Source organism: Hesperophylax consimilis, chromosome 9 (assembly GCF_061612785.1).
Source record: "Hesperophylax consimilis isolate HC1 chromosome 9, BYU_Hcon_1.0, whole genome shotgun sequence".
Lineage (NCBI taxonomy): Eukaryota > Metazoa > Arthropoda > Insecta > Trichoptera > Limnephilidae > Hesperophylax > Hesperophylax consimilis.
The window spans coordinates 21625512-21638778 of NC_142844.1; the positions used below are offsets into that span (position 1 = coordinate 21625512).

Sequence of the window (13267 nt, forward strand, 5' to 3'; positions counted from 1 at the left end):
AAGTTCTGTTTCAGAGTGGAAGAAACTTTGGTTTTGTGCCCAGAATTCATTGGTTTGAAACTCAAATAAAAGAAAAATATTATGTATGCGTAATATTATTACATTTGAAAATTATTATAACGGACTTACGTCCAATACATTACAAAGCAGCACAAGATTTGGGACAGTGTACAATCCAAGAGTAAAGGATGGTATATAAAAGAGACAAACAGGGAAAACATAAGAAAATAGAAGTGTCAAGTTAAGTCAAGACCTTGCTAAAACTAAAGTGATACAAAATATCCTCAATTGCATAGTGATCTACAAAAAACATTCTGACTTATACCAAAAAAATCAAGGTCTTAACGTGAGTTGACCATTCTACATATTCTGGTTAAATGGTGAATTATAAACATAATTAGTTGAGTGTTGATTGAGGAAGAGCAGTTCTTTATTTTTGAGTCTACGAGAAGGTATAATGAATGAGATGAGTTCTAGTAATGTAGGTGAGTCATAGACATATGAATATTAGTAGACCTGCCCTAAGTGATTAAAAGCGTATTATCCCCACTCCCCATACCGGTTCCATTGGAGCCGGCTGTGCTCGCGTATGGCCGCAAGTGAAATTTGAAAACGTGACGTCATCATTCTTGTGCGAACTATGGTCGAGGCATCATCGGTTCATTTTACGAAATAACACGGCAGAATGTTGACTTGTGCTATGAAAACTTGTAAAAATAGATGTGAAAAAGAGAATAAACCCAATTGTCGTATTACATTCCATATATAAGCATTATTTTACTTTATTTTAAGCATATTCACATCGTATAATATAGATCAGTTGTTACTATCACATCGAGAAACGTCTGGACGCGAAACACAATGCTGGTTGGTTGCTGGGAAGTAAATTATGAACATTTATAAAAGTGTCTTAACTAAATACTTAAACGAAATATTCGATTCTGAAAATGGAACCGAATTTTTTTGCCGAATTTGGACTTCGCAAATTTGTTCATAACGTGGCGAGTAATTTGCGCTCCCATGTAAAAATGTCTATTCATTCAAAAGCAGATTTTACTTTTAAGAAGTAAATGGTGATATTATAATGCGAGATGCCTATTTACTGTCAGATTGATTTATTGACGAATCACAGTCAGCTTCACTCCCTTCGTTCTTCAACAGTTGATTTTACCCCTCGCCATTATCTTCTCGTCTATTAATTCCTATGTCTGTGAGGTGAGTCAATAAAATTGTTGATAATTTTAGAGAAACAAATGAGATCACATATTTTCCGACGGTCTTCTAAAGGAGAAAGGTTTAGAATTTGTTCAATTTAATAATACGAGGAATTGCCTCTTTCTAATCCTAGCCTCCTAGCAATCCCTTTTAGGAACCGATGTTGAACGGACTCAATATGACGAATATGGATAACATAAAAAGGAGACCATAAAACACAAGCATATTCAAGATGGGGGCGAACCAAGGAGCAGTAAAGAGTTCTAAGGGTTTTTATATTTTTGAAGTCAGAAGTGATTCTAGTGATGAAGCCAAGTAGTTTTAGAGATTTATTAACAATCCCATTTATATGTTACCGAAAAGAAAGCTTGCTGTCAAGAGAGACACCAAGGTCTTAATAGATTGAACAGTTGTTAAGCATTTATTATTTAGTCTGTATTCGAAAACAATTGGATTTTTAGTTCTGTAGAAGGACATAATTTTGCCCTTATCGACATTTAGTTTCATGCTATTAATTTTACACCAGTTGTTGAATGAGTCAATATGTGATTGGAAAAGAAGACAGTCATGGTAACTTTTGATTATTTTTAGAATCTTATTTTCATCAGCAAAAAGCCAAAATCGTGTTTGAGAAAAATTACTAATAATGTCGTTTATATACAAGTTGAAAAGAAGCATATTATCAATAATAATAAAATTTTGTACTTATGTATGTATATACTTATATACACCCTATATAGGGTGTCTGGAAACTCGAAGTGCACAAGCCAGAAACTGGTGAGCTTACATCACATTTGGAGTCGATTTCGTGGTACAACTTTTTTAAATTTGAGCTTTTTGTTTTCCTGTAAATCGAGTCCGAAGTTGGAATTTTTTCTGTGATATTTTGAAAATAAACGGTTTTATGATGTTAATATCAGCTATTTAATTTTTTTGTTTAATTCGTTGAAGCGTAGGCCCGGCTCCAAAAGTTTTTTAACACTTTGGTTCCAAAAAAAAAAAAATTTTATTCACAGATGGATGTAGATTCACCGGTTTCCCGTTGGTACTAAGAGTTCCGGACACGTGCATAGTTCCAAAATCTACAGGTAACCACAATATCAGCGTGCCTAACTGCGTGATAAGATAAGTTTGTATATTTGTAGTTACTAGAAAAATTGGTTCTTCCAATTAATATGCAAAAGTACTAAATAACCATATACTCGTAGGAACAAACACTGAAGAGATAAAAGTTTTCTGTGGGCGTCTCAGTGTGCCCGCAGTAAACTCATCACATTTCTAGAGATTCACTGTTGAATACATACCTGAAGGTAAAAATCACCCGAAGGGGGGGGTCACTCGGGTCCCCCATATATCGCAAAGCGATACTTATTTTACCCTTCCATTAACATTCAGATATTAATTTTTTTTTTTTCTTGGGGGATGCTGTGTGGAGGGTATTTTTAAGGAGTTAGGGGTAGTCAGTGACGTGAAAAAAGGGTAAGTTTTTTAAATAAAAATTTGACAGTACGCAGTTTAATTTATTTGATAAAACAAATAATAAATAAGTTATTATTAAATATAATAAGTTATTATATAACTTTATTTGACAAAAATATTTATTTACTGTATACTGAGTTATTGCCGTATTTGTCCCACAAGTTGACTTACGGTGACCACCATAACATTTTACCAGTTCATCTAAAATCGATCAAACAAAAAAAATCATTATTTTAGTGGTTTATCTAGTGCCCAATCGAAGCTTTTTTTTAAATAAACAAAATGGCGGCCTCTGATAATTTACTATCGGATTTTGAAGGAAAAAAGCGCTAGTTTATTGTTTATAAAAAATAGGTTGTAATATAAATACGTTTAGATTTTTTTATATCAAGCACTAGTTTTTTGTGCTTTCAATAAACTGTATATATATATTATATATTATTTTTTGGAAACACCTGTTGAGTAAAACATCAAATTGTAATATTTAATTATTAGCGATTCCTAAATGAAAATTTGAAACAGAAAAATCAGAAAAGATACGGTCACATCTAGGACAAGAACTCTTGCCTTGCTGGGGCACTGCTCTACTAACTGACCTAAGAAAACCTATCTTCTTCGGTCATATTTAACTGTATTATACTTCGAATAAGAACTACCCACATTGTCTTCATTTTTATGATAGGCAGCCATCTTTTAAGTATAATCGCTACATTCAACCCGAAATAAATGCAATCTAGACAGTGTCTTTAGATAAAAATATATATTTGTTTTATTTGATCCAGTTGAAAACAGTCTTTAACATTCAGAAGTCTTTCGCATTACCACAAAATACGTTTGTCTAATTTGCTCCCGTGGCAGCGGAGCATCAGCTCTCCCGCTTCCACACTCGGATCGTATTTAGTAACACTGATTCATAATAGGCCCAGGCTTATAAGTGAAGGAAGAAGAGGAAATTATGGGAAGGAAAGAGGTATGACGAGTGAGTAGGAATTTGAGGGTCAGTGTGTCCCAGGAGTAACGGAAGTATGGTTCCGTCCCTCCCACTGCGGTGCAAAGCGATGGGTTGAGAGAGTCCGGCTGGAGAGGTCAAAAATTCACCCATAAGTAAAATAACAAATATAATTATATATATAATATTGACAATCAAGTCATTTCACAAGTAAAATTATTTAAAATATTTTATTGTTTCCGGCAGCAACAACATCAATATTTTTTTTTTCAATCAGGTTAAAAATAAAAATCTTGAGCTGCCACTGTGTAACTTGCGTAATCTGATTCAGCAAAGTTGTACATTTTTCGACTATTAAAGAAGGGTTAATTTCAGGTCCATGTGTTGATAGTTTCGGTTTATGGTGGTTTTTCTGCCGAACTTCCTAAACATCTTGATTGCAGACAATAATAACAACGTCATAATTTGTATAACTTTCGGAAAAAAAGGTAAATTTCGGTACTAGCTTTCGTTTGTGATGGATTCACCGCCGAACTTTTAAACTTCTTAAGCGGGAAGCAGTTGAGGCTAAACTTTTCATGTAGGAAAAAAATCGAGTTTTAGCAGTTTTTTGTATGGAATTTCTTGGGACTGGAAAACAAAACTTCTTGAGCTTGAAAACTTCTTAAGTGAGTTTCATTTTACATATTATTGTAGCTCTTTACAGTAAAATACATCTTTATGACCGAGCTTGCGGTTTGCTTGAAGTAAGGATTTTTTTAAAGTCATGGGGATCCAAGGGGATGATATTATATATAACCATAAAAATAATAACGGAACATTTTTTTAAATGAAGATAGATTATAAAAAAATTTTCTAGGATTACCTAACCTAGAGTATGAGATGTAAAAATCAACTTAGATATTGCACAAACCTCTTTTGGGGGATGTGTATTACCCCTCTCCGTTGCGGGAGAGTTAGTTAATTAATTAATTAATCATTAGTTAATTTATAATAGAACAATATTAATTACTGATTAGTGATTACTTTTATGTAGAAAGTAATAATAATTCTGTAAACGAATCAATAGAAAACCAATCCAAAATAATTCACTGACGCTTGAAACGTGATTTTTTTTACCCATTAGAAACTTCAGGATATTATGTTACTTTTGGGCCTGTAGGGTAGAGTAAATATTTATCAATATCAAAACATATTTTTTTACGTTAAAACGAAATTACTTCATAAATATTATTTATCTAAAACCAACCCTCAAATTTCTCCTACTTCATTGCTTTCCCGCCTATAACTATCCTGAGCAATAAATTTAAAAAAAAAATCGAAAAGCTGTTTTACTATAATATAAAACACGGACTTATTGTTGACCAGCAAATCAGTTCTTTCAATCAGCAGGGTCGTGTAATTTTTACTATATCCGTTTTCATTAGAAAAATATACTGTACCTAGTTACAGTTTGGCAAAAAATTTTGATTTTTTTTTTGTTCTAACTCCGAACTCGAGGCCCTCAGGAAAATAGGTTCCTTCAGGGCCTATGTCATCTTAGGGGATATTGTGTAGAGGGTATTTTGTGGAAAGGGAGGAGAGAACTTGGGTCTTGAAGTGAACCGTGTTGCAGGAGGGACGAAACTCAGAGGCCGGTAGGTATATGGTTCCACAGCCGAGCTGTTCAATTCAAGAACAAGTCATAGAAACAAACATATTGGTAGATTAGATACGAAAATCGGTATTTCGAATCCATAGGGGGAGGGTTGCTAGGCAATTTCTGAGAATAAATAATTCCCCACAAAATTTTCTAGATGAAATGCAAAAGTATGATTCCCCATAATTTATTTCGATCCATAAGTAAAGAATTTCGAAAAGAAAAAAATCCACACAATTTTCGAGAAAATTTTATCATAATTCATAACCTTTTCGCTGACTTCGGTAGATTTTCATAAATTTCAATAGATTTTCAAGAATTTCAGTACATTAAAAAAAAAATCGGTAGATTTGTGCCTCACAGAAGCTGGGTATACTGTACAACTGTAACTGCTGACCATGTACAAATCGCAAGTGTACCCCACTGTTGAATTTGGTAGCCACCTCTAGTCTGGAGTCCAAAAATACCTGAAAAAACACTTGACTCTGTGCAGAAACGGGCGGTCGGTTTGATAGATCCCCCTATCGCGGATTGAAATCTTCAGAGTACCTACAGGGGTCAAGTAGGTTTGCTGTCCTTATTCTACCGGTATTACAATTGAAGATGCTCCGAAGAACTAGCTTCGTCGATCCCTTCGGCACCGGTGCATAATCGGAAAACACGCGGCCAGATTATGTACACGGTTGACATTAGTCACATGAGAACGGTTCGCTTTTACGATTTATTCTTGAGTTCAACAGCTGGAACGATTTGCCGGACTCTGTGTTTCCTCCCTCCTACAACATGGGTCTCTTCAAGACCCTCCACACAGCATTCCCAGATTTAACATAGGCCCTGAGGGAAACTATTTTCAGCAGGGCCTCCTTTACCAGTTTGATTAATTAATAATAAAAACACATAAATTTGTTTTTGACCACGATAGTTATCTATTAACTATCGTGGTGGAATCGTGGTCAAAAAAAAATTTATGTGTTTTTATTATAAATTATGATGAGCCACAAAGTGAATGCTTTTTACAATTACGTGATTAATTAATATTTACGAAATTATTATTAAATAGCACTATTTTCCATAATCGTAAATGCAAAAAGTTGTTGTTTATAGTCAATAAGTTGAATCAAAGGTTTTTTAATGCGTATTAAAAACGGTCGCTGTAAGTAAAAAGTTACCTTTAATGGCTATTTAAAGCAAAAGGATTAATTTCCATAGAGCGGTAAATTAAAAAAAAAACTAAATAATAAATAACTCTGAATGGATTATACGCGCGATCACAAATCCAATCACGAGGCGGAAGTGAAGATAATGCAAAACTTCCGCGTTTTGCGGAAGCGGAATCAGATGTCCGTACATCACTATTATAAAGTACCTACCTAATTATATTATTCGCGGAATTGTAAATCGGAACCTTATTTTTCTAAATAAATTTGTTAAAAGATTAATAAATATTTGAAATTCGCAATACTATGTAGGTACTTTTCAAGCACCGCGTCATCTTCTGGCAAAGACAGATAAAAATTTCGAGTTGCTTTGAAAAATGTTTACTCGATACTCACTTGTTTGTTATTGTGTCACGTGGTTACCGCCACACTTGACCGAAAACAGCGCGTTCAGATAATATTACAGCATTAAAAATTATAAAACCCTTTTCACGATGTAATGTTGGAAGATTTTAGTTGGCATTACGACTAGCTATCGACACTAATGGCTGGAAAACCGAGGGTTAAAGTTGCGTGGAGTGACGATTTAAGTTACAACTCTGAAGAAGAACGCGGTAAGTATTTTATTGACAAAATATTTCGTCACGATTTTGAAATTAGCAATAAGGGTAATTAATAAGGCTACGCTCGTACTAGACAGTCGGTGCTCTGTAAGCTGCAAGCGATTTTCAAATTTGTATGAATATGTAGGTACTCGAGGTAACGCTCTAGGCAGCCAAAGTCGCCAGCTGAGGGAGCCAGTCGATACACAATGATGCACATTGATTTTGTAAGCAGCGATGGCTGCGGGAAGCTGGACGACTAGCTACATATTGGCTCCTCCAAATCTTGGCTGCCTATTGCGTTTCCAGCAGAATGCTGCCAGTACACGTTGAGCCAACGCATTGGGCCAATGCGCTGGCTCAACGTGCACAGGACCACTTGTGCACACATCAAAGGATTTTTGTTCCAACAGCGTTCACACGTTGGCGTGAACGTTGGCGGGATGCGTTGGTCCAACGTGTATTAGGGGTTTAAGAACCAGTCTTTTTTTTAATTTTCCTAGAAGTAAGTACCTAATTTGTGCATAAATGTACATTAATGCGAGAGGTAGCGTTTAATAATTTTATTATTAGCCGGAAACTCTTCAAAGTACCTGCCTTCGGAACACAATTTCTAATTTTCAAGGCCGATTAATAAAAAATATAAACATTTTGCTTTAGCAAAAAAGTACAAATATAACTTTTTGTATGCTTCTTTAAATCGGATGATAACAAACTGATACTACTAAGCTTAGTATCTACCGTAAAAGCGTTCACTTGAAATAAAGTATTTCTGCAGATTATTAACAATAATAATATCGGTTACGGCCAATAAACGAGTTTAGGATCACTTTCGGCTTCACTCTAACGAGTGTTTACCCTAGTAAGTCAGGTATTCCTCGAGTATAACTAAATGGATCTTTTGAAAGAAGCTGTTAGATAATAACTGTCAAAACTGTAGTTCAAAAAGTCCACTGAATTTTTTTTTGCGCCTTTTGGCTCTACAACCCCCGGTGGGTCTTGGCCTCCTCAAGAGTCTTCCTCCACTCATCTCGGTCCCGCGCCAGCTCTCTCCAGTTTCGAAGCTCCAAGGCAGACAAATCTTTGAGGATGTTGTCGCTCCATCTTAACCTTGGCCTTCCCAGGCTCCTTCTCCCTATCGGTCTTGAGCTGAGAAGGGACTTTGGTTCTTGATGCTCGGTCATTCTCTCCACATGACCTAGCCACCGAAGTCTTCCCAGTTTTATGAATTTTGTGACGTTTAGCTCCTTAAACAGAGTATAGAGCTCATTGTTATAACGTCTGCGCCAAAATCCATTTTCTAGAACCGGTCCGAAGATGCGCCTCAAAATTTTCCTTTCAAAAACGTCCAGTGCTCGCTCATTCTTCTTAGTTAGAACCCACGTTTCAACTGCGTACGTAAGCACTGGTCTAATTAGTGTTTTGTACACTAATACCTTGGTGGTTCTGGAAAGCAGTCTGGATTTATTTTTACGAATTTTTTTTTACAAATGTTATTTAATTTTGTCAAGGTTTATCTTCGATAATTAATAATTTGTTGTTTTTGTATGGCTATTGTCTAACATACATAGAGATTAAAATACTAGACTGATAGGTTTACTTTAATAATAATCATAATATTTAGATGATATGTATAGCGCCGTTCTTGCGTAAAATCATGCAAGGGCTAGTTTCGGTCGGTCACTAAAATAATACTTAGAATGCTGGTGGATAAAAGAACGGGGTTTTCTTTACCTTCAAAGCCCGTTCTTTTGGAAACAGGTTCCAAAATTATAGTATTTTGGGTTAAGTACATAATATGTATTTTCAATTCATGAGTATTCATTTTTTTATGTTTATTCGAAAAAATAATGTTAGGTACATAATTTACAGAACATATACCTAGTAAGTATTTCACCTAATTGTATACCTACATAATGGTTCTATGGTAACTCAACACAGTGACTATTCAACACACTTTTAAAAAGTGATATAAAGTCATTAAAAACGATGAAAATTTTTTTTTTAACCTAACCTACTTAACCCAGTTAATAATTTTTTTGTTTCATCACTTTCCATGACTTTATATAACTTTTTTAAAGATGTGATACCACCATAATAAAGCTCTAGCGTTGTGTGTATGGGGGATGTGTCATTGTTGCAAACAAAGTATTTATTCTTTGACTTCAAATATATTGTTGTTTATAGCGAAAGTTTTAAATTAATTATTACCGTTGTACAGAGGCGGATTTGCAGTCTTGGCCGCCCTAGGCCCCAGACCATGTAGCCGCCCCCTATATCAGTACCCATCATATTGACCAGGAGTATCCAAACTTTTCAGTAAGTTCCTAGGATCAAAACCGTTTTAATTTTCCTGCCATTATCATTCATGGTTCATGGGGTGACATTTGTCCAGGTCTTGGCGGGCGGTAGGTACTTAGGAAGTAATTTCTTCTTATCATCTGTGACTTTTTTGTCACGATTGGCCGCCCCTAATATCTGGCCGCCCTAGGCCCGGGCCTACATAGGCCTAAGGGCAAATCCGCCTCTGCCGTTGTACGAAAATGTCGAGACATTATTTTTTAGTCTTTGAAGCTGAAAACAGATGGCATGATTTCCGCCGGCAACTCACAAACAAACGCCTCTGACCGGTTTATAAATAGTATGTAGTTCTAAGCATCAGTAGGACTGTACTTCACAGGATCATTTCTGTAGTACTTCCTCCCTCGTAACGTGTACACTCTACCAGAGTTACACTCCGTGATGAGGAGATGTGGCGCGGTTCCTTGAGCGTGAGGCAGGTCTCGGGTTAGCCTTTAGGCAGATTCTTGACCATCGATGATCGTTCGCCGTTTGAGTTTTCTCGGACGGTTAGGGAACCGTCGCTTTCTGAGCGGTCGTTACCATTTTTTTTTAATTATTTCACATTAAGATTACTAATTAGTATATTAAATATTTATTAGGTTGGGCTTGTTAACGTAATCTTTTCGAGTTTCGAGACACTGTCTTGAGTGTCTTCCACTCTGGAACATGCCGCAAGTGTAATTATTTTTAATGTCACTATGAAATTCATCAGATAAAATTTATTTGCGCACGCCGGGATTCGAACTAAGTTAACTCGAAGAACCCACGACCTTCGGATTGCTAGTCGAAAGCCTCATTACTCATTAGCCTTACCCCTCGACTACATAAGTAGATAGTTGATTTATGCCCTCGACCACGGAGGCCGTCAAATCTAGAAGAATGTGGAAACTGGAAACTATCGCAGCCTCGGCAATTTATTTGTACAGCACGTTTAATTATTAAGCATCGTAATTCGGAAACGTAAATAATCACTATTGCAATAATCAAAACGATTTTCCCTGCTGGTTGGCGGGTTGGTTTCCAAGATCCTTTGATGTGAGCGCGAAAACCGACAATAATCGGATTGACCAGCCAACTTTGGCTTCAAGTCAGTGGTCCTTAACACGTTGGACTAGCGCTTTGTCCCAATGCATTGGGCCAACGTGTACTAGGCCCGTATCTCAGCTCGTGCACACAAGTGTGTGTAATATCGTTTTCAATTTTAGTTGATCGACTTTTATTCGACGACAAGATTTCTAACAAAAAGCTTGATCATCTCCGTTGAAAGAAGATTCACACTTGTCAATACGCGGTCAAGTGTCGAGTTGAACAACTAAAATCGAAACGTCTGAACCGCTTTATGTAAGTGTGTTTCCTTGAGTAGTGTGATCAAGTGTGATCGTGAACAAGCGATGAGTCGTTCATTCGTAGTATTTTGTGTTCTGGATGATTTGAAATGTGAAAAAAAAACATGACAAATGATTTTAAGCTCAACCCGTAAAATCATTGCTCCTCGTGTACCTACCCTTAAAAATTGAATATAACAACCTGAAAATCCTGATACAGAAGAAATGTCTTGGGCTGTGCATTGATAAACACTCAAAATTTAAACTGCATATTCAAGATATTAAAGATAAAATCACCACCTTTAAGCGTATTTAGCCGATTATCATATCTGTTACCAAATAAAATAAAGGTCTATATTATAGCCTCTTGCATTCACATTTAAACTACTTGATTGAAATCTGGGGAAACTCATATGAAACATTATATAAATGAACTACAGGTAACACAAAACAGCTATTTAATTTCATACCTAGAACATCCACAAAAAAATATATATTTGGAAACAAATCTGTTCACACTAAGAATATTATAAGAATATAATACGTGTCTACTAATATATAAAATAAATAATAAACTTATACATAAAAATACAGAACTCATTAAAAAGTACATACACAATTTACACGGCAACACGATAACATACATTTAAACACCATACATACTCACTATAGTAAGTAATCTATTGGTTACAACTTTAATTCAACTTCAATTACCTTCCAGGCTAAATTAAAAATGAAAAAAGTGTAGGTAAATTTAAAAAAAAGTTCACTTTTATGTTCAATCAACAAAACACTGAAAGTGAATAATATTGTTATGTAATGTATTTATGTGTAATGTATTAGTTTTAAAAAAAAGGAGTAGGAGCTTCGTACGGTTCGCATTCATACTAAATTCTTTAGTATTTATTTTTTTTATTTGGAACTTATAAAAAAATTATTAGCTTACAACCCAATAACTAATTTGCACATCACGCGAACATAACTCATACTATATTCAATACGGTGTGTTAAGTTGTTGTTTATTTGGAACATTTAACAGAATGACAACAAAAATAATACATATTGGTAGAAGATAAATTACAAGTGTGAAATCAAGGATACAATTAATAAATGAATTATATTATCAAATTTATTTTTATAAGGACCGGTTATTCCACAGAATTTGAGCAATTCATAAAATTTGAAAGTTGATTTTCAAGTTCTATGAAGGTTCTATTAATGGTTTGTTATTACTTCAGTTTGTGAAATGACTGGCCAATAATGGTATAATAACAGAACATTAATAGAACTTTCACAGAACCTGAAAATCAAATTTGATGAATTCTTCAAACAACCCGCCCGAACTAAACAAACCATTTAAGATTTGTTTTAATTTTGTAGGTGAGTTGGGGTATATATCGATTTCATTGAACATACCCCTTCGTTATAAAAAAACGACACACACGAGAGCTATGTTTCTAATTTAAAGATTTCGTATTTTCTTTGTGGTCTGGTTCTCAAATTAAGACGAACTTAAATTGATTTAATTCCGATTTAATTATATTTTTAACTAGCTGACGTGTATCCGGCGTTGTTAGGGTTTATCCTTAGGAGATAGACACATACCAAGCCAGACTTTTTTGTAGGTCTTTTGAAGATATACAATTCCGTAGCAAATTATTTTGATGTATCTCATTAGTTTAGTAACTCATGGTTTAGCGAGCGTTAGCAATATAAGCCACCAAAAATATTTTTTTTACGACTTGATTACAAAACATCGATTTTTCTCTACTTTCTATAAATATAACATGCTTTTGCTATATATATAAACCTTCCGGAAGAAATTCTCTGAATGATAGAGAAAATTCTTTCAAAATCCGTTGGTTAGTTTAGAAGAGCTATGCGCACAAAAATAAAGACGAGGTTAGCGAATTTATTTTATACTATTTAGAGATGCTTTGTATAAGCACGACAAGTCTGCTATTTTACGCCTGATACTATATCACTATTTCCTGTTACTATAGCACTACAGCGGGAGGGATGGATTCATACGTCTGTCACTCTTGGATACATTGACCCCCAGGTTCCTATCCACCCTTCAAACCTTTTTCCTTCCCAGAACTTTCTCTCCTCCTCTCTCCTTTCCTTACAAAGACCCTCCACACAACATCTTCAAGATGACATAGGCCCTGAAGTAATATTTTTTCTCAGGGCCTCCTGTGTGCAGTCAATGTAGAACAACAACATCTACCTCGTTGAATTAAAATCGTTAGATAGGAAATGAATATATTCCAGCTTATTGGTTAACGTTGATCTTTTACATAAAACGTGTTGGCGGGGAGTAAAAATATATCGAAAATGATTAAAAATAATATTATTATATATTTATCTATTTATTCACGCCGTTAAGGATTTTACTCGTGTACAATGTTAAAGGTCTGTTCAGGAGTAAATAATGATGAGTGATTTGCTATCACTTTTATTTATCAGTGTTTTGTTCACAATCAATAATAAACATACATAAAAACAGGGCAATAGTCATACTTTCAGTGTGCCAGTTGTCTGGCAAGAAAAAAAAT

The 13267-nt window shown here is 35.0% G+C and overlaps 1 protein-coding gene and 1 non-coding gene across 2 annotated transcripts in view; both read left to right on the forward strand.

The window, feature by feature from the left end:
• The first annotated feature begins 6983 nt into the window (after positions 1-6983).
• The window catches only part of kl-2 (dynein heavy chain 2, axonemal kl-2), an 80612-nt gene continuing 74328 nt past the window's right edge, over positions 6984-13267 (forward strand). Inside the window, exon 1 of the mRNA XM_089635786.1 lies at positions 6984-7053. Within this exon, the coding sequence (XP_089491912.1) occupies positions 6984-7053 (70 nt within the window). The remainder of the gene's footprint in view (positions 7054-13267) is intronic.
• Positions 9705-9918, forward strand: LOC149421063 (small nucleolar RNA U3). Its single transcript, XR_016302651.1, has one exon. It is a non-coding gene; the product is annotated as a small nucleolar RNA U3 (small nucleolar RNA).